This window comes from Sciurus carolinensis, chromosome 1, assembly GCF_902686445.1.
Source record: "Sciurus carolinensis chromosome 1, mSciCar1.2, whole genome shotgun sequence".
Classification (NCBI taxonomy): domain Eukaryota; kingdom Metazoa; phylum Chordata; class Mammalia; order Rodentia; family Sciuridae; genus Sciurus; species Sciurus carolinensis.
Genome location: NC_062213.1, coordinates 55839612 through 55862711, shown reverse-complemented (window position 1 = coordinate 55862711; position 23100 = coordinate 55839612). Strand labels below are relative to the sequence as shown.

The 23100-nt window shown below is 38.6% G+C and overlaps 1 protein-coding gene across 1 annotated transcript in view; it reads right to left on the bottom strand.

The window, feature by feature from the left end:
- The window catches only part of Tpd52 (tumor protein D52), a 250902-nt gene extending 228206 nt beyond the window's left edge, over positions 1–22696 (bottom strand). Inside the window, exon 1 of the mRNA XM_047548183.1 lies at positions 22491–22696. Within this exon, the coding sequence (XP_047404139.1) occupies positions 22491–22509 (19 nt within the window). The 5' untranslated portion in view covers positions 22510–22696. The remainder of the gene's footprint in view (positions 1–22490) is intronic.
- Between the last annotated feature and the right edge of the window lie 404 nt (positions 22697–23100).

Here is a 23100-nt window from a genome sequence, read left to right as displayed (position 1 = left end):
TACATTTTTAAAAGGTCCAGTCAGCACATTTTTTTTTTTTAATTTTCTTACCAACTCTGAGGAAGTTCCAAATTGATAGGAGAAAAAAACAAATTACATAGGACTGTGCATTGATGTGGTAAGAATCAAAAAGTCAGGGTGTCATTCTCTCTTAACCCAAAATGAAATTAAAAATGTGCATGCATGCTGAGCAATTCCACTCTCCATATTACCCTAGGTAAGCATGCTTGCATAAAAGAGGAATATACACAGAGATGCAATACAAGCATTTTTTATAATGATAAAAATACTAGAAATGTCCTTTAGTAGAAGCTAAATTAAGGAACATTTACACTCTGGAATGATATGCAGCAGCTGAAAAGAATGAAGTGCACCGTGTGTACTAGCACAGAAAGCTCTCCATGAAACAAAGTTGATCAAAACAGTAATAGTGTGTTAGCATTTGCTTTTTATAAAGGCATACAAAGGTTTTAAGGGTAGCACAGAGGTTGTGCTCTTGCCTAGATACATGAGTCACCAAGTTTGATTCCCTGTATTGCAAAAACAAGAAGAAAAAAAGGCACACACACAAATATCAATTCTATCTAGTGTTACTAAATGTGGTCCCTGTGAATATTAACAATAAGTCCCACTATTATGAATAATTATAATGCACCAATAGAACTATGGGGAAAAAATGTGATCCCTGAACCAACACCATCAGCACCACCTGGTGTTGCAAATTCTTGGGTTTGACCTCAGACCCACTGAATCAGGACTCTGTGGGGTGGGGTGAGTATTCATATTTAACAAGCCCCTAAGTTTGAGAACACCTGGTCTACACTAGCAGGCATAGAGATCACTAAGAGAGAGCTATACCAACTGAGATTCTTGAGCTTTATCTATATTCTCTTTCACTTGTTTTTAAACAAGGACAGTGTATTTGTACATTGCTCCCCAAAATTAAAAGTAACTTCTTTGAGATACTACAGGTGCTTGGGAACAGGTGGGGGAGGGGAGGTTAGTGAAATGGCTCACTACACTCAAGAGTGGTAGCAATAAAGCTCCTAGGACAGAATTAGGATCCTAGGGGCAGCTGAACAATGGAGCTCACAGAGGGCACAAAAAAACACATCCAGTAGGGATTTCACTCAAACCCTCAAGAGTTGGTCTTACTGGGTCTTCCATGGAAAGAGCACATGACACGTCACCAAGTCTAGTAAGAAGGACAGCTAGCAACCACAGGATGAAAAAGACTGAACAACGCAGGCCTTGTTTTGGGAAAGTTCTATATTTATGAGGTCTTTTGTTGTTCTGTTTTGTTGAGTCTTTAGCACTATACATCAACTGCAGCTCCCAGCCCCCACTGTCATTCTCACTTTTGCTGGGACCGCTGAGCAGGGCAGCAGGGTAGAAGCCAGAAGCGTGGGCGCCTTGAGGGTTAAATAGCAAACCTTAAGAAGTATCAGACACATTCCCTCCAGGCCCTGATCAAGGGCCCTTCACCACAGCACATCACAGAAACACAGCCCTCTGCACACACACTTGTTTTCCCTATGAAGTTCACTGTCAGATGCAATAAACCATTACTGGCAATATTTATGGGAATCAAATGTAGTTGGGAATCTACTTTAAAATAAGGTTTACAAAACCTTACAAACAGAAGAATAAGATTAACTAGTTACCATTCAGTTAAGAAATGGCCATACTAATCTTCCTACCATTGCTATATTTTTTAAACTCACAATTAAAAGTGGTATCTTATAAAGAATTATAAATGTTTCACTTTGAAATTTTCCTTAAAGTGGCAGTTTAGTTGACTTGATGTCAAAAGTGCATCACATCAGACTGGGGTTGTTGTTCAGTGATAGAGTGCTTGCCTGCCTAGCATGTGTGAGGCGCTGGGTTCAATCCTCAGTACCACCTAAAAATAAATATATAAAATAAAGGCACTGTGTCCATCAAACATAAATAAAATAGATAATAAATAAATAAAAATAAAGGGCATGGCATAGCTGGGCACAGTGGTGCACACCTGTTATCCCAGTGGCTCAGGAGGCTGAGGCAGGAGGACCACGAGTTCAAAGTCAACCTCAGCAAAAGTGAGGCGCTAAGCAACTTAGTGAGACCCTGTCTCTAGTAAAATACACAATAGGACTGGAGATATGGCTCAGTGGTTGAGTCACCCTGGGTTCAATCCCCAGTAACCCCCCCCCCAAAAAAGGGCATGATATCGCCCTTGACAACACAGTATACAACAGTTTTAAAAGCCAACACCTAGAACAACCTCCATATTCTTTCCTAACTTGATGATAAAAGATCAAATAAAAGTTTAACTCTCTGTAACAAGCACTTTTGAAATTTCACTGAAGACAAAAACTGAATAAAAATACATTCTCAGGCCTGGCTTTGGGGAAAACAGCTACCCCAGTTTCAAGCTGTATTCTCTTGGATTTAGAAGGTCACCACAACCCACTTACACTTTGATACAAGCAAAACTCGATGCTGGAAGTTACTGCACAACTACAAAGAAACAGCTGTGTGCCATTCAACTTTGGGGGCTATGATTTTCTGTTGTATAGAAAAAAATATTTCTTTTTTTAACCTGAAAGCTAACAGGACTCCTCTTATCCCCTACCTAGTCAGCCAATTTTTTGCTTCCTTTAACAGATTTTTAGTTGTATTCATCTAAGAAACTTAGTCTTTACCAGAGAAGATAATACAAAAAGTGTTGTTATTATAGTCTCATATAATAGGGATAACCAATTATCCAAAAAAGAAAAAAGACCTGCCACTATGTGGGAAGGAACAAGAGAAAGTATACTTTACCTCTAAAGAGAAGAAATTGAAGACTTAGAAAAATAGCAAATATCATCTTTAAGACATGTTAAAAAAAAATTAGAAGTCATTTGTTCAGTACTCAGCTGTACTAGAGCCCAAGAGAACAGAGCAAAGAAAAATGTTCTCAACTTATGCTAAGTGTCCCAGAATCGAACTGAAACTTAGGCAGATAAGATTCCCCAAAAGTCAAGTTTTTTCCGAAAACACGAGATACCAGTCTACCTGAGTCAGCTTAATTAAGGAAGTCCCCTCTGCTTTACACCTTGGGGGGAGGTAAAGTAGCTTGAAGTAACCTGATGTCAACCAATCTTTTTTTTTTTCCTATTGTTCCATTTCCTTGTTCCCACTTTACAAAACCCACTGTTCTGTCATTCCCACTGGGAGTTCCCATTCTATATGAATCTCAAATAAAACTCAATTTGATCTGTAACTAAATTTGTGGTCATTTTGTCTTTTGACAGGTATAAGATACAGTACATGATCATTCTGGAATACATCCATTCGTACATGAGTCAGGAAGCAAGTTAAAAGCAAGACACCAGATATAATTGCCTTTATGTCAATATTTGTCAGAGGAGGCCTAAGCACTTCCTGATAAGCAGCTTTCCATATAACAAGAGCCCTGCACCTCTCTTACTTCCTTGGGCTTTAGAGACTCCTTCTGAAACACAGACTCCTTTCTGAATAGCCAGCAGCAGCTCAAGAAAGGAAGAAGGCCAGAACTGATTTTACCTGCCCTCTGGCCCCCATTTCAGGAACAAGTAAGTCCTGGACATCTTTTTTCAACCAGTGGTAGAGAATGGATAGAGAAGATGAGAGGTCAGCCATATGCTGAGGAGAAGCCAGTAGGAGGCAGGCCAGCCCACAAGGAACTGACAGGCTCACATTGACAGAAGTAAACCCCACCTGGGGCATCAAGATAGGCATGAAATGATGCTGTGAAAACACTTTTCCTCCCCTGCACCCACCCCACCAAAAAAAATTGACTACATTTAATATCCAAAACTGAGACTGGCAAATCCAGCTTTAAACAAGATCTCTTACATGAAAAAAGGCAGGCACAAGCAGGTCTTGGGTTCCCTTTGAACAGAGGAAATCTGATAGCTTGAAGGGCTGCCAACAAAAGCAGCCTGTGTTTCAAGTAAAGGCCTGTGATTAAGAACCTGAACAGTGGCTTGCCAGGGTGTGTGCAGAGGAGGGCCGACAAACATTAGTGAATAAAGAGAATGAGGTCTCCTCCTGAGTTCCACTTTTATTAGATGTTCTTATGTTTCTGTTAGCTTATTTGCACCTTAATTTACATGTATATTAAAATAAATGCTGACTCTTAAGACACTAAAAAATCAATGTAGAAGAGTGCTTAATACTGGGTAGGTCCTAATAATTAATTTATTTATATATAAACACAAAATAAACATGTAAATAAATTAATGAAAATCTAGTTTTTATTAAAGTGTTTCATTGCTACGTTCTCATACACGTTTCTTCACTAAAGTTATGTGTAACTTGTGAAAGAAAAAAAATGATAATTATGTAGGTGTGGTGCGCACAGCTCTAATGCCAGCAGCTCTGGAGGCTGAAACAGGAGGATCATGAGTTCAAAGTCAGCCTTAGTACCTTAGCAAGGCCCTAAGCAACTTAGTGAGACACTGTCTCAAAATAAAAAAAGGGCTGGGGATGTGGCTCAGTAGTTAAGCACCCCTAGTTTCAAATCTCTGACACCAAAAAATAAAAAAAGTAATTACTTGAAAGCATAGAAAAATACTAACTACATTAAGTACAGCTGATTTCAGTTCACAATGCCCATAAATTGAGGGAAACTGAAGACAGTTGTTTCCTCAAAGGCAGCTGCACCCCCTCCAGCAGGCTGGGCGGGGTGAGCAGAACGCTTCTTCAGCACTCTCCACATTTTACCATTGCCTTCTCCCCTTTCCTGCATCACTGGGCTTTTCTCTCCAAAACAGTCAATAGCAAAACCAAAGATTTTGCTCGCCAGGTATCATAACATTCCACCCATGATTAACTCAATAATTCCAAGCCAAAATCACTTATTTGAGACTTGGTATTATTAAATAAATCAACTTCATTCTGGAAAATTAATGTCTATAACAAATTCATTTAAAATAAGGTCTTTCTACATCAGCAGCAGGTAGTAAAACTGCAGATAAACTCTGTGATCTCGGATAATTTCTTCATCCTCATAAGCTCTAAACTCCCACATCAGTAAACAGGAAGAGGCAAAGCACATGTGCACAGGGCTGAGGTGAAGATCAATTAAGGCCCTCACCCATAAAGCCAGAACCTAGGAAACGCATGATACAAGTTGGTATCACCACCAAACGAAATTCCTTCTTTTTCACACAGTACTAGTTGAAAAGAACTAAAAACTTCAAATTCTGCAAAAGCTGAAAGGCCCAGATCACCCCACCTCACCCTCTGCATCCTCTCAATCACCTTTTCCAACCTTTAAAAAAGAGATGAGTAGAACTGCCACACTGTGAAGGGCACAATGACATTTTTCCTTTGTTCAGTGTGCAAAGTTAAGATATGAGATTTAACATATCCTAACTTAGGGAAAATGAACACATCTAAAAAAGTCAAAAGCAAAAAAGTGATTGGGCAGATAGGCATTCTGGTCAAGAGAAGCAGGAGAGTCAGAAAGACAAAGGCCCAACTGCATCCCGTCCTGAGCTCTGGGCCCAGGCAAGCACGGCAGGAGCAGAAGCCCTCAGCATTGGCCCACGTCCATGGGGATGTCACAATACCATGGAGATCCAGGTCCTAGGACGAAGCCAGATAAGAATCAACAACTGACTCACTACTTTCCCTCAATCCCTTTATTTGAGGACAAAAAATTCAAAATTTCCTATTCATCTTCTAGTGAGTTTTTAAGAAGACAATACCACTAAGGGAAAGTCTTTGTGACCTCTATTTCTCTGTTGGCCCAGAAACACCCAAAAAAGTTAAACTAACCAATAAAATATGATTTCGTTAAATTATCAATTAACAATTTGAAATGCTTCTTTTAAACCTTGAAACATTTCTCCCACATGCACTAAATTAGCTTTGAAATAGAAATGAAATTAATAATAAATGAACAAACTAAGTGAAATCCATTTTTGGAAGTTATTTTCCTGTTATTCCTACACACACAAAAATTAACAGGATACATAAAGCATACTGAATAAGCTCATGAAATTCCTAACATAGAAGCAAAACAAAAACACTTGAGTTCCATCTAATGGTTCCAAATGGGAAAGGATAAAAAGAGAAAGAAGAAAAGAGAATTAGTGAAGAAAAAGGAGAGGAAAATGAGGATGGGAGTCAGAAGCCCTGAGAGGAAGGCACATGCTGAGAGGAAAACAGGAAAGCAGACACCCTGACTAGACTTGAGGTTTGGGTTTCACTTGAGATTGGAGAAAATGAGCAAAGCTAGCTGGAACGCTTCGCGAAGTTGGCTGTCTCAACAGACTTACCTGCTTTCATTATGAATGGGACAATCCCACTAGGAGAACAAGCTCTGCAGTGACCACAGCCTGACCAGAGCACATCACCAGGGAAGACAAGGCTCAGAGTCCCCTCTTAGGGGATGTAAAACAACAAAAAGGAAGAAAGTTTGGGACGGAATTCTAAAACTCCTAAACCTAGAGAAATCTGTCATGTTATCTTTACTATTAGTCAAACTTTTCATTGAATCCCTGAAGCAATGAGCAGTGACAATCCATTTAAAATCACTAGGCAAGGCAGATGGGGCAAACAGGTCTATCTTCCAAAGATGACCTGAAGGAAAGGGCTGGCTGACTCCCAGGTTAGGGAACTGGCACTGTGGAATGAAAATCATCTCTCAAAAGGACCTGACAAGACTATTTGATTAAACCAGACACCACACAAATCAATCCCATTGCCAAGATACTCCATAATGAAAGCAAGTACTCACAACTTCAGTTTGCCCTTTGAAACCACTGGCTAAAATTTTTAAAAAGCACAGCAGTACAATTTTGCTCTAATGTCATCTCTAGGTTCAACTGCTTCTCTGGTGATCAGACCACCCAGGGAAAGTATACTACTTTCATCAAGGAAATAGTTAATAAGTGCTTAGTCTCTGCACGACTCTTACACGTGACGTGAATTACTGTTTACAGACCTGAGCTCCTTGCAGGTCAGACTCTATTATATCACTATTTTTGCAGCCAGGCATGATGGCTCACTCTTGTAATCCCGGCGGCTCAGGAGGCTGAGGCAGGAGGATCGTGAGTTCAAAGTCAGCTTTAACAAAATCAAGGAGCTAAGCAACTCAATGAGACCCTGTTTCTAAATAAAATATAAAACAGGGCTGGTCAAGTGCCCCTGAGTTCAATCCCTGTACCCGAAAAAATAAAATACAATAAAATAAAACACATTTTGCATTAAAAGCATCTTAACTAAAACCAGAGGTACATGTAGGGATAGCAAACTCACTTTTCTTCCTTTGCCCTCTGGTTTCTTCTCTCATTTTACACACATTCACAAATGTCAAATAACTCATCCTCTTCATTTCCAAAGTAAATAACAACACTCCACACAAACAAGTACTAGGTGAGGTGGCACATATAATCCCAGCAACTTTGGAGGCTTGGAGTTCAGCCTGGGTAACTTAGCAAGATCCTGTCTCAAAAGAAAAATTAAAAAGGGCTGGGGATGTAGTTCAGTGGAACAGTACCCCTGGGTGCCCCAGTACCAAAAAACAAAAAAACAAAAAACAGGCAAATGAATTGCCATCACCTCTTATTTCAAATTTCCCTTTAAAACACCCCTTGATTTATCCAATAGCAGGGTCCCCTTTTTGGATGACTCCATTTAATTATTTCCACAAGCCTGGAATAACCACACCTGCCCACCTCAACCTACAACTCCAGAGCCTTTGGAAGTCTAACTCTATTTCTTAACTCACACATTCACCTCCCTGCCCTAAAAGGTCCACACTCCAGGCTTGCTTCTCTTTTGGCTCTACTTTTTCTCCTGAGCCATCTTAACAACTTAACAGCTTCAAATATCACACATACTAAGTTCTCCCAAACTGTGATATTGTCCTGCCCATCTTGTTCACACGGAGATCCATGTTTTCTGCTCCTGCACCTATCCACATGATCGTCCCCCAAAGACCTGGTGAGCATAAAGCATGAACACATTCACTGACACTGCCCACCTAAAGGTGAAAAGTCCAATTCCCCTCTGAAGGTAAGTTGGTGCTGGGGACACATTTCTAACCATTCTAAGATACAGAAGTGAGGCCTCATGACTTCCAAGGCCAGGTCATAAAACGCCATATAGCTTGTACCTGCTTCCCTCAGGGTCCCTCCTGGGAACCACTGAGACAATGTGAAAGAAGTATGGGCACCCTGGAGCTGCACAAGACCAGGTTAAGAGACAGATGTCCAAGGAACACAGCTTTTTGAATCTTCCTGATACCAACCACCCCTCATGTGAATGAGTGAGACTTTGAAAGACCCCAGTCTCTGTCCTCAAGTCCCTCCAGTGAAGCTGAATCAGAGTAGCTGTCTTCAGAGGCCCTTCTCAAATGGAAGGTCTGGGCCACAATAAATTTGGTTGTACTAAGGTGGGATGGGTTTGTTGCACAACTTTGGAACTTGGGACAGACTTCAAATATAATGCACCCCCAAAACAAATTAATTATCTCCCTCTTGGTATCTGCTGTTTTTTCTGTATCAACTACCTTAGTTTCTCCTTCATTCAACCTGAAAGCTTTTCTCTCCTCTTCCCTTTCCTCAACCTCACCCCTTGCCACCTGACCAATTCTATCCCAGAAGTCTCAGGAATCAAAGCACCTCACTCTCCTTGTCTCCTCACCTATTTTTGCATTTGTGTTGTTTGTTTTAAAGCCTGCATCAGCACTTACAAAGACTCTTACTTTGTCAGCTTAGGCTGCTATAACAAAATACTACAGACTGAGGGACTTCAACAATAGACATTGGCTTCTCACAGTTCTGGACTAGAGTCCAAGATCCAGGCACTGGAGATTCAGTTCCTGGTGCAAGCCCTCTTTCCTGTTTGTGGATGGCTGCTTCTTGCTGAATCCGCACAGGGTAGATAGTCACAGAGGTCACCTCTCGTTAGTCTCTTCTTATAAAGGGCACTAATCCCACTCTTGTAGGCTCCCAAAAGACTTCACTCCAAATAGCACATTAGAAATTAGGGCTCCAGCAAATTAATTTATGGGGCAGTCAAACATTCAATTCATAGCAGCCTTCAAGTCTAAGTTCAAAGGTCATCTTTGGGTTCTTTTCTGATGACCCCAGCAGGAGCTGCTCACTTCCTCCTTGGCAAGGTTACATTACACAGCTCTCACAACATCCACTTCCTACAGTGGCCTCGTTGCATGTTTATTTCCTCCAGAATGGCCAGTGAGTCTGGGGCAGTCATTCTATCCTATTTGTCCCTACATAAATGATATGTTTAATTTGTATTCAGAACCACAGAATCAGCATTTCCCAGAAATACGTAACACTATGTTTCAGAATCAGTATCTACTGAGCACTAGTGCTACTCACGGATTTTTTTACTTAATTTCCACAAATATTTAAAGTATTAACAATCCCAGAGAGGTTTAGTTACTTATCCAATGTCTCATAATCAGAAAATGATGAAATCAAATTCTGAACCCAGACGTGGCTTCACATTCTGCCCTGAACATTTACTGTTAGCTCTGTTGCACACAGACAGACATGCAGGCCACCTGCTTCTTAAGAGATGCCATCTGTGGTTTCTATGGTAGTTGTGCTACCCTTGAACAACACCTTTGGAAAGAAAAGAGAGGCTGTTACTTCGAGGTGATATAATAGGTAAGGACATGTACTCTGTATCCAGGCATCACAGATCAGAAGTGCAGATCCATCTGTGCCAAGCTCTGTGCCCTTTAAGTTATTATTCCCAACCATTCAAGTCTGGTTGTTTTCTTTGTAAAGCAGGGACACAATCAGCACCTGCTCCCTGTTTGTTAAGATTTTTAAAAATGCAACATTAACAGCATTTAGAACAGAACCTGACATACAGAAAATACTCAATAAACGTTGCTGCTACTGGTAATAGTAGTATTACTAAAAGATTCCCTAAACCTCAGTTGGAAAACTTTAGCAAATGGAACACAGGGATGAAGCTTTGTCCCTTCAGATTTCAATTTTGCTTAAATTAATTGTAAGGAAAACATTTCTAAAGAGTTAGGACAGGTTCCTAGCCCTCCAAACTGGTCAGATATAAATTAAGTTTTTCTTGGAACCCAGGTTATTTTCTTAGAGACAACAGGTTAGGGATGGAGTTTTTGTACAGTTCTCCACATCCAGCAGAGTAAGTCTGGGGAAGCCATGGTCATTCAGACTGCTTACCCTTCTCCCAAACAAAACTGACAGCAATCCTAGCTCCCTACAGTACTGACGACTCAAAGGAGGTAACAGGAAAGTCAGGAAGAGCTCTGAAAGACCACATGGCACCATCACCTGGGGCTATAATACAGGCGTCTCCCCTATTCAGGTTTCATTTTCTGTGGTTTCAGTTACTCTGCTTCAACACAGTATGAAACAGTCAATGGAAAATTCCAGAAATAAATAATTCATAAGTTTTAAATAACTTTTAATGTAGTACATTGCTATAAATATCCTTTTTTTATTAGTTATTGTTAATCTCTTACTATGTCAAATTTGCAAATTAAACACTCTTAGGATGTATATAGAGGATATAAATGCATTCCACTGTCATGTACAACAAATGAGAACAAATTAAAAAAAAAAAAAAAAAAAAAAACAGTACATACAGGATTTGGTACAATCCACAGTTTCAGGCAGCCTCTATGGGCCCTAGGATGTATCTAATTCCCATGGATAAGAGAGACCATTGTAAAGTCTATACTCTATAAGAGGGTCGTTCCTTTGGAAAATGTTCCAGACAGGCAAATGTTTGCATTTTTCTTTGGTTTCCCCCCACCCCACCCACAGAGCTACATCCCAGCCCTTTTTCTATTTTGAGACAGGGTATCACTAACTTGTCCAGAATAGCTCCAACTTTCAATCTTCCTGCCTCAGTCTCCCAAGTAGCTGGAATTAAAGGAAGGTGCCACCACACCTAGTGGCACGTTTGTTGTTGTTGTTGTTGTTTTTGTAAATGGACACAATACCTTTATTTGTTTGTTCATTTTTATTTTTATGTGGTGCTAAGGCTAGAACCCAGTGCCTCACACATGCTAGGCAAGCACTCTACCACTGAGCTATAACCCTGGCCCCTGCATCTTTTCTTTATTGAATTTTTGTTCTCTTTTCCCAGCAGAAAGCATTTTTCACTACTGTTAATACACTCCTTCCCCTTCTCAGTGACATTCAAAGAAACTACTTGGTATTGACACCATGCATGCCTCCTAAGGTCAGGACACTTTAAAATCAAGTACCTACACAACATATTTGATTAACTTTAAATAGAATATATGATTTATTTAACAGAAAATGCAATGAAAATACAATCATACATTGCAAAATAAATGATCTATTTTTGTGAAGACTAAAAAAAAAAAAAAAAAAAAAAAAAATCAAGTACCTAACTTTGATAGATCAGCATTACAAAATGTGTTATTAAAAGTACTGACAGAGCACTATACCCCATACCCTTTGGAGAATAAAAATTTGGCCAACATTATCTCTTCTATGTATATATACTTGCATATTTTTACATGTAGAATTCCAAAGTAGAGTTCCAATTTCTCCTCTATTTACAGATCGGATTTTCAGTGCTTATATATAAAACCTTAAGCACATTTGGAACATATATTCCTATCTCCCTGCCAAACCTTTTTTTTTTTCACTAATTCTTAGCCTTTTCTGTCTACTCCCATCTGACTCTATTTATGCTAGAAGTCCTTCCAACTGATGTGAGTGTGATACAACAAATATTTATGGAGTACCTACTACATACACCCTTGAACTGAGTGCTAAGAAAATGTTCTAGTGACACTTTATTTCTAGCCAAGTACATTTTCTAACAGGTTGGATAAATTATTATCTTTATTCCTTCAGCTCTCCTGATTGAACCACAAGCTTTATTTCCATACCATAATACTTCCAATAAACCCTAATTAATCTTCTTAAGTTCCCAGTCCAAAACTTTATCAAGGTATAATATGATTATATTCAAAAATTAGATAATTTTTGAAATTGACATTTACCTACCTCAGAGTTATATATCCCAGCCCTTTTTCTTATATTTTATTTTGAGACAGGGTATCACTAACTTGCCCAGGATGGCTCAAACTTTCAATCTTCCTGCCTCAGCCTCCCAAGTAGTTAAGAGTAATTAATAAAAAAAGAATAATTACAGCATGTAGAATATTAAAAGTTATTTTAAAAATGAATTACTATGAAGGAACTGTTCATGGATTACATATCCCACACCCTATTTAATGGGTTTAGATTCAGTTTTGCAATATGAACATAGCATAGCTATAACATGAAATACACTATGTTTATAAGCTATGGTATATAAATTAATAGCTTCTCTGACATCACTCTTTTTAGAAATTTAGTTTCAAAAAACTACTTCTAAAATGTGTTGAGACCACCCATGTCTCCTAAAGTCAGGACACATTAAAAACAAGTAACTAACTTTGATAGAACAATATAAAAAAATGTGTTATTAAAAGTACTGACAGGGCTGGGATTATAGCTCAGTGGTAGAGTGCTCACCTAGCATGTGTAAGGCACTGGGTTCGATTCTCAGTCCCACATAAAAATAAATAAATTAAATAAAGGTATTGTGTCCACCTGCAACTAAAAGAAAAATTTTTTAAAGTGCTGACAGAGTACTATATCCCACACCCTTTGGAAAATAAAAATTTGCAATTTAGAAACAGTAAAAGATTAACAATAACTAATAAAAAAGAACAATTATAGCAAGGTATAATATTGTTATTTAAAGCTTGTGAATTATTATGAAGGAATTGTTGTTCAGTGGGTTTAGATTCAGTTTTGCAACATGGACACAGCATAGTCGTAACATGAAATACACTGTTTATAAGCTAAGGTATGTAAATTAATAGCTTCTCTAAAACCACCTATTATAGTATTGGTTACTGAAGAGAGAAGGTACAGAGAAGGAAGTATTAAAAGTCACTCAAGAGTCAAACAAAATGTCCAAAAAATGTCACCTAGAAAACATTTACTCTTAAGTTAGTATCTAGACTATATAAAAGACTCCCACAACTGAACAAAAATAAGTAAACTGATTAAAAACAAAAAAAGTCAAAGAGCTTGAACAGACATTTCCCCAAATAAAATATACAAGTAGCCAACAAGTATAAGCAAAAACACACATTACTTACCATTAGAGAAATGCAAATCAAAACCACGATGAAAAGGGAAATGAGGAAAACAACTCCATTTGCAATAGCCTCAAAAATAATAAAACACTTGGGAATCAATATAACCACAGAGGTAAAAGATCTTTACAATGAAAACTACAAAACATTGAAGAAAGAAATTGAGGAAGACCTTAGAAGATGGAAAGATCTCCCATGTTCTTGGATAGGAAGAATTAATATTATCAAAATGGTCATACTACCAAAAGTGCTATACAGAGTCAATGCAATTCCAATGTACCTTACAGAAATGAGAGCAAGAAATCATGAAATTCATCTGGAAGAATAAGAAACCCAGAATAGCTAAAACAATCCTTAGCAGGAAGAATGAAGCAGGGGGTATCACAATACAAGAACTTCAACTATACTACAAAGCAATAGTAACAAAAACGGCATGGTATTGGCACCAAAATAGACAGGTAGATCAATGGTACAAAATAGAGGACACCGACACAAACCCAGATAAATACAATTTTCTAATACTAGACAAAGGTGCCAAAAATATGCAATGGAGAAAAGATAGCCTCTTCAACAAATGGTACTGGGAAAACTGGAAATCCATATGCAACAGAATGAAACTAAACCCCTATCTCTCATCCTGCACAAAAATCAACTCAAAATGGATCAAGGACCTCGAAATCAGATCAGAGACCTTGCATCTTATAGAACAAAAAGTAGGTCCAAATCTTCAACTTGTTGGCTTAAGATCAAACTTCCTTAACAGGACTCCCATAGCACAAGAAATAAAAGCAAGAATCAACAACTGGGATAGATTCAAACTAAATAGCTTTCTCTCAGCAAAGGAAACTATCAGCAATGCAAAGAGACAGCCTACAGAGTGGGAGAATATCTTTGCCACTCATACTTCAGATAGAGCACTAATTTCCAGAATATATAAAGAACTCAAAAAACTCTACAGAAGAATACAAATAACCCAGTCAACAAATGGGTTAAGGATATGAACAGACACTTCACAGAAGATGATCTACAAGCAATCAACAAACATATGAAAAAATGTTCACCATCTTTAGTAATAAGAGAAATGCAAATCAAAACTACACCAAGATTCCATCTCACCCCAATTAGCATGGCAATTATCAAGAATACAAGCAACAATAGGTGTTGGAGAGCATGTGGGGAAAAAGGTACACTCATACATTGCTGGTGGGGCTGCAAATTAGTGCAGCCACTCTGGAAAGCAGTGTGGAGATTCCTTAGAAAACTTGGAATGGAAACACCATTTGACCCAGCTATCCCACTCCTCGACCTATACCCAAAGGACTTAAAATCAGCATACTACAGAGATACAGTCACATCAATGTTCATAACTGCTTAATTCACAATAGCCAGACTGTGGAACCAACCTAGATGTCCTTCAATTGATGAATGGATAAAGAAACTGTGGCATATATATATATATACAATGGAATATTACTCAGCTATAAAGAATAATAAAATTATGGCATTTGCAGGCAAATGGATGAAACTGGAGAATATCATGCTAAGTGAGATAAGCCAATCTCAAAAATCCAAAAGGTGAATGATCTCACTGATAAGCGGATGATGACACATAATGGGGGGTTGGAGGGGGGTAAGAATGGAGGAAGGAGGGACTGTATAGAGGGAAAAGAGGGGTGGGAGGGGTGAGGGGAAGGAAAAAAATAACAGGATGAATCAAACATTATTACCCTATGTAAATGTATGATTATGCAAATGATATGCTGTTACTCCATGTACAAACAGAAACAACATGTATCCCATTTGTTTACAATAAAAATAAATTAAAAAAAAAAAAAGCACAATGAGCTATCACCTTGTACGCATTAGGATGGCAGAAGGGGAGGGGGGAGAGGGAAGAGGAGAAAAAGAGGGAAGAAGGAAAAATGACGGAGGAAGAGGCAAGAAAGAAAAGAGGGAAGTGTTGGCAAAGACGTGGAGAAACTGCAATCCTTGGGCATTGCTGGTGGGAATATATACTGGTATAGACATTTGAGGAAATATTGAGGTTTCTCTAAAAACTAAAAATAGAAAAGTCTTATGATCCAACAATTTGATTTCTAGATATATCTCTAAAGGAAGTGAAAACAGTATTTCAAAGAGATGTGCATGCTCATGTTTACTGCAATATTACTCACAACAGCCAAAAAGTACAGGCAACACAAATGTCCACTGACAGATGAATGATAAAGAAAATGTGGAATATACATACAATATTATTCATCTCCCAAAAAGAAGGAAGTTCTGTCACATGCTACAACCTTGATGACTTTATACTAAGCACAATAAATCAATCTCAAAAAGACAAATACTGCATGATTCTTCCTACATAAGGTATGTCGAATAGTCAAATTCAGGAATGCTGGTTACCAGGACAGGAGATGGGACAAGAAGGAATTGTTGTTCAATGGGTTTAGATTCAGTGTTGCAATATGAAGAAGTTCCAGAAGAAGTTCTGTTAAACAAAGTACATATCATTAACACTCCTGTACTGTAAACCTAAAAATTATTAAGAGATCACATATGAAAAGCCTGAAACATTTCACCTCCTTGGTATTTCAGGAATTCCATCTTAAAATAACTTCTTTTAAAGCATTATTTGTAGTAGCTAAAATGGAATACAACATACTCTCACAGAGAAACATTTAAATGAATATTCAAATGATGGAAGGGTAAAACCATAAAATATTACAGTTTAGGAAACTTTTATAATGATATGGCAACGTCCTATTATCTAACAGTACCCTAAATATTAAGATAAAAAATATATACAATATGAACCCGATGAACATACATTGGGGTATTCAATAAAGAAACAGACCAATATCTGAAAAAGACAGAAAGGGGATAGAGGGAAGAGAAAAACCTAGGCTAACACTATATCTGTTGAATTTTCACCTATACAAGTTGATTGTAATATTCATTTGAAAATAAAATCTGGTAAGAATAACAAGAAAAATCTAATAACAACAACAACAAAAAAAAGTAATCAGGGAGACAAGCCCTTCCAGGCATTTTCACATTTTATGAAGCTAAAATAATTTATACAGCTTAGCTGCTGGCAATGAACATATATATCAAGGGGGAAAAATTTTTAAGAATTTCGTATATGACAATGGTGGCATTTCAAGTCAGTAGAGGAAAAATCCACTGGGCAATGAATGGTACTGAGCAAATGGTAGCCAAAAGGTGGGAGCAGGTATTAAGATTCCTACTTCACTTTAAGTCAAAATAAACTCCAGTCACTTTGCTTTTGAGTGGGGGGTATTGGGGATTTAACCCAGATTTGCTTTCCCAGCATTTTTTTTTTTTTTTTTTTTTGAGACAGGATCTCACTAAATTGTTGAGGGCCTTGCTAAGTTGCTGAGGCTGGCCTTGAATTGGGATCCTTCTGTCACAGCCTCCTGAGTCTGGGATTACAGATGTGCACCACCTCGCCCAGCCAAAATAAACTCAGATGGAGAAAAATTTTCAATGTAAAAAATAAAACCATAAAAACATAAATTCAAAGTGAGGAAGGCTATTCTAGGAATGATTCAAAAGTTAGAATCCACAAATGAAAAGAGCCACAATTAGTATTTCTGCTTGGGGAAAAAAAAAATCTCTAAAATCAAAACAGAAATGATAAACTAGGAATAAATATGAAATAAAAACTCACACTATGATCAAAGGGCTACATATTACAAAACAAGGAGAAGAAACACATAACATAATAAACTGGCAAAGGTTACTACAGCCAGAAACGTCACAGAAATGAAATCTAGATCTAAAACATATCAGAAGTACAACTACCTTCACATTAAGAGTTATGATGAAACACACACTGAGAAGCCACTTTTCTTCTGTGAGATAAGCAAAGCTGAAAAGTGTGAGAACAGCCTGACCACGTGGTGCAGGAAAGCAGACGGTCACACTGCTGGTAGAAGTATAATTGGCACCACTTTTATGGAGCAGAATTTGGCACAATCAAAACTGAACAGTCACATTCTTCTAAGAATTCTTCCTACAGACATAATGGCATTTTGAAGAAATGACGCATATATATGTGTATGGAGATAGACAGATAGATAGATAGATAGATAGATAGATAGACAGACAGACAGATAATCTGCTGAAGCTTTTCAACACATACCACCGCCAAAACATTCCAATTTGGCTTAATGATTACTTTGAGCTAATTGGTCTTGAATAATAGCAGGTGCAAGAGGGCATTCTGACACCCTTTATCTTCCTGAAATCAGATGAAATTTTCATATGAACAATGTCTTTCCTACACCAGGAAGAAAGAAGCATTTGTAGAGCAAAGACAGAAGCTAAAGATAAATCTATACAAACGAACCTTGTTAAACTAACCTTTGTCTTAGTTACTTTTTCATAATTACCACTCACAGTGTATAAGAACTTAGGCGCAGCCACTTCTTTGGGTCTTCAGTTTTCTTGTGAGTGGTCCCATGTACAGGTAAACTAAATAAACTTGCATACTTTTATCCATTAGTATATTTCTCTTTTATGCATTGGCCCATCAGAATATCCTGAGAAGGCAAAGAAGAAATTTTTCTTCCCATATAAAGTGACACTTAAAATATCCATCAGTAGGGAACAAGTTAACTCAGACCCAAGTGTTCAATTTTGCAAACATAATAAATATTCAAACATTATTTCAGAGTTACCATTAGTGATAAATATTCATTGCTCAATTTAAGTTTTTATAGGTGTTTCACACCTGGGAAGACACAACAAAATGGGTTAAAAATTGCCTATTGCAGACACAAAATAGTTTGTCTATAACAGGCATGTACAAATGGCCATTAAAAATGAAGCTGTTCTAATCTGGGACTGTAGCTCAGTGGTAGAGTGCTTGCCTAACACACACAAGGCCGTGGATTCTGTCCCCAGTATAACCAAAAAAAAAAAAAAGGTATTCCATATAATATTATGTTGACTGACCAGGAATACATATACTGTATTTAATGAAGAAAGTTGAGTCCCAAACAATTTATATGCTATAGTTTATATAAACCACACATACATATAAAACCCAAACATATACAGAATAATCTCTCAGGATGAACAGAGAAACTAGTAACAATGGCAGCATTGTTATCCAAGAGAAATCACTTTGGAGATGAGAATGGGAAGGAGATTTAAATTTTATACCCTTTTAGTCATTTTGAGTTTTGAATTGGGTGCTTTCATTACCTGAAAACACTAGACAAATGACGTTGAAGTATATTTTTAAAATGCATTGTTTTTTTTTTAAGTTTAAATGTAGGGTAGTCAATAAAACTGCTTTGTGATTTATTTAAACAGATAGATATACAAATGAATACAAACAAATATGTTAACTATGATTTTCCAGAATAGGATTACAAGTGATTTCATTTTCTTTTGCTGCATCTATACTATTGATTTTTCTAAAATGGATGACTATTCTTGATACAAGAAAAAAGTATTTTACATTCAAACATTTTCTTTATAAACTTTCACTAACAGTTTAAATCTCTATCATCTTTACCCTTTCTTTTTCTTAAATAAAAAGACGTGCTAAAATTATGGTTTCAGTACAGTTTGTAACCACCCAGTTTAAGTAAATTTGGGAATATTTCAGAAGAGAGATTTTACAACAGTCAACAACTAAAGCAGCAATAATTAACCCCAACAGGAAAATAAAATAAGCTTAGCCTACAACAAAAGGCTCAGTAGCATTGAAGTTTGGGGAATTTGGGTATTCTTTTTTGTTCTAAACTGTGCATGTATGCTATGTTTTTATTGAATGCATAGATTATTTTGTTTTGAGACCTTGCTAAGAGATCACAACCCCTCCTACCACTCAGCTTTTTCTCCAGGGACTAGGCAAGCTGCTGCATAAAAATAAATGCAAGAAGTGAAGGATAGCTAACAAAGACATTAGCACCATATGGAAATCTAGAATGTTGACCAAAGAAATTAATAGCTTGGGTAGATCACACCCAGAGACTTGTGAGCATACCCTCACAATGGTGTTCATTCTTCTCCATAAATGCTTTACTTTTAAATAAATGACACTCCACATTTGTGTTGTTCCTAAGGCATAATTAAAATGAGGAAATGATAGTAGCAATTATTGTGTTACTCCTCTCTTGCAGTCTCTCCTCTGCAGGTTTTTGGCCCCAGAAATCTTCCCCTATCCCCTTAAAGAAATTATGTTGAATTTGTTCCCTTTAGTTCTAACTAATAAAATACTTGGTGACTGTCTCAGTTTCAATATAATAATGCTAAAATAAATTTACATAAGAGAGTACTTACATATAAATACTTAGCCTATTAAAGGAGGCAGAAGTTTTTTTTTGGTTGTTTTAATTTGGTTTTTATTGTTGTTGTTGTTTTGTTTTAATGTAAGGTATGCTCTGGTTAGCTAGTCACACTAGGAAACACCTTACACATAAATGTGTTGTGCTCAGCTCAATGCTTAGAAATTCTTGAAAGACATGTTTTTAAGGTATTTCAAATTACTGAATGTTTATTGAACTCTCGACGCAAGCAAGGTATTGAGTATAAGGACAGGGTATAGAGAAAAGTAGAAAAATAGAATCTGGTCTTCCTACAACACAACATAGAATAAATTAATGAAAACACAAAGAGAAGTGTTCTTTTTTAAACTTTGCAGCTGTTAATAAAATTGATAGCAAAGGATAGATTTTTGACACCTTATAAGGTTTAAGAAGGACATTTTTCAATAGAGAAATGCATGTAAGAGGGTATTTAATTTTGTAACTAGAGTTTTGTTTTTGTTTTTTAAGAGACAAATTTAAGGCAACTTCATGCACATAAAAAATAAATCCTAAAAATTTATGATTTGGCTGGAAATAATTTGCAAACAAAATCACAATTCAAGAAACAACCACAAAGTTTTATAAATCTTATCTCAGTCAACACAGTTTGCTAATGAAAATCAGGTTCAAACTCGCACATTCCACCTTATTCACTTTAAGCCAGGCGTCTTGATACAGATTCATTTAAGATAGAACCATCTGTCCTACTAGTCCAAAGGCCTTGGAAGTAAACTTATCCACTAAGCCCAACACAGCCTTATCAGCAACTTTCTTTACCTAACCACAGAGTTCTGCCTCTTGAGAAATAGGGGAAAAGTAACAGGAAGCAGTAAGAAGCAAGAGATCAATTTGGAGAGACAGAGGTTCCAGTAGCCTGAACCTGCTCTTGGGACACTTTTTCCTTTCATCTTAGCCAGATGAAATGACCGACAAGCAGAAGCAAAAGTTTAAGTAAAGGCCATGTGGATCTAGCGTGGCAAAGCAAAGGAGTAAGCCAACTGACCTTCCCAAGGCAGAGAACTCCTCTTTCACTAGACTCTACCACACTATCACATTAAAAAGGTGGATTTCCCTGGCCCTCCAGGATGGACAATTAAAAACAGGGACTAACATAACTAATGAACACCTCAACCAACCAAACCATCTGAAAATTATAGAATCACCTTAATCAAAGGATTAATCTAATTCTTAGAATTAGAAACTTAAGAAAAATCCTTAAAACCACATAAAGTGTGTTAGCAAGCTAGAATATTGTGGTGGTACTGTGACTTACCGCACAAAGCAAGACACACAATATACTAAAACTAATCAGTCCAGTCATCTATATCAAACAGCTATTTAAACTACTTTGGCATGTACCAAGTTCAGTTATTCTAAAAACCTCATCATGTTAAATATGACAATGTAAAAACAGTTGAGTATACAAATATTCATGTACCTGTTTACCTCTGCCACCACCCACACTAAAAATCAGAGTAATGCTGGCTTCTACAGTGGCCCCCAGGTCTTCCAACAATACACAGAAGAACTATGTTGAGATTTCTTAACTCATTTGAGGGCCTACTATGTACAAGTCACCATCCTGCCCAATCAACCACACATCAAAGATGGAATGTTTCTGACCTTAAGAAGCTAAAATCAGGCTGAGGATGTGGCTCAGTGGTACAGAGCTTACCTAGCATTACTGAGATACTGGGTTCCAAATCTGGCATAACAACAACAACAACAACAACAAAGCTAGAAATCTACCCAATAACGTGAGCAGGCATATAGATACATACATACTGAATAACATGTGTATGTATAGAACATATTGTATATAAGATTTATAAGCGCACTTACACAGTAAGTGTGAAATTAAATTTCAGGGGTTGGGAGAGAGGGTTGGAAGATTCCAAAGATTCTATCTTACAAGCTATCAGAAGTAAAAAACAAAACAGTATATGTGGAATATGGCTTTATTTACATAAAAACTCATACACGAAAGCAAATACTGCAACAAAATAAGCAAAAAATGGTTAAGTGTTGTGTCTGGCTCAAAACAGGAGAGATTCCTATTCCTACTTCCCAAATGTTACCTTGTTATCTTTTCTTAGCATTTACATGTCTTTTTAAAAGCCTTCCATGCATATCTACCTTACACTCACTGGTTTATAATCAGCAGAGAGATCTCTAGGATGAAGCAATATTTAAATCTAAAAATTATGCCCTAATATTGCTACATCTCATACAATGATTCTCTTCAAGGCAATTTCACTTAAGTTACTGTCTTAAAAAACAGAGCTATGTTAAATTAAGGGTTCTATGCTGTGAGATTTCACCTTGCAGGATAAAAGAAAACCCTCGATATGAAAAGATCCCTTCTCCCCAAAATTAAGCCCACAGACACCACTCTACAATTTGGGAACACCTAGTATGTGTAAATAAATACTTCCAAAATCACTGCCACAGGATCAAAACACCACTAAAATCTTAACCAAGCACCTAAACTCCAAGTGAACAAAAAGTCTTATCAAGTCATATACCCATCCTGAGGCCGTTTTTGAGGGGCAAAAACCGAACCACAGCCCTCAGTTCCTGGTGCCCATCACTTACAAGCTCTAGCTGTACTGTAAACCCAAAGCGCTGCGTGCTTGGCCAGCACCTTCTCTGCATCCCAGAATCTTCTCTCTCTCCCTCCTTCCTAAGGCTCCCTTCTCCTTCTCCTCCCCAATACACACACACACACACACACACACACACACACAACCTGCAGCCCCACGTACCGGTTCCGCCCGCCAGGGCAGCTCCCTCCAGCTCAGCCACCCCAGGATGCCGGATCTGGATCCGGGAGAAGCAACTTGCGGCGCGGGCCGGGGAGGCTCGGCACCTGCCCAGCCGCCCGGCCGCCCGCAGCCCCGCGCCAAACCCACGCCCGCGCCCCACTACCCCAACCCCCGGAGCCGCGGTGGCCGCGGTGGCCGCGCCCTCACCTTGCTCGCCGCGGTCCATGTCTCCCGCCGGCCGCCTCGCGTGCTCTGCGCCTCGGCCGCCCGCAGCCCGTCCGCCTCCGCCTCCGCCTCCGCCTCCGCCCCCGCCTGCCGCGCCGCGCCCGGAGCTCCTCCTCGTCTCCGCCGCGACTCCTGCAAAGTCCCCACCCCCTGAGGCGTCGGGCGCGGCGGCACCGCCCGCCCGGGGCGGGAGCGCTTTCCCTGGGCGTCACCCGACCACCTGACCCGCGACCTGTGCACTCCGCCACGTCGGCGGGGGCGGGCGGCGACCGGCGAGGAGGGCGCGTCGCGGCTCGGGTTCGGGCAGGAAATCGGCCGGGAGACGGGAGGAGGACGCCCGCGAGCCGGGACTCACCATGCAGGCCGCGCGGAGGCGGCTGAACCAGGATGGCGTTTGTGTGCCTCCACCAAGTTATTTATAAAATCAAAAGTTTCCTCCGGAGCTTTGGAGATGCCCTTTCTCCGCCTCTGCGAGCACCTGTTCTCATGCACTTGTAGAGTAGAAACCACAGGAAATAACCATTTGGAAATGCCAGTGGCCCTTTTTTCCCTTCCGTCTCCATATTCTCAATACCCTATGGTATCTTCACTA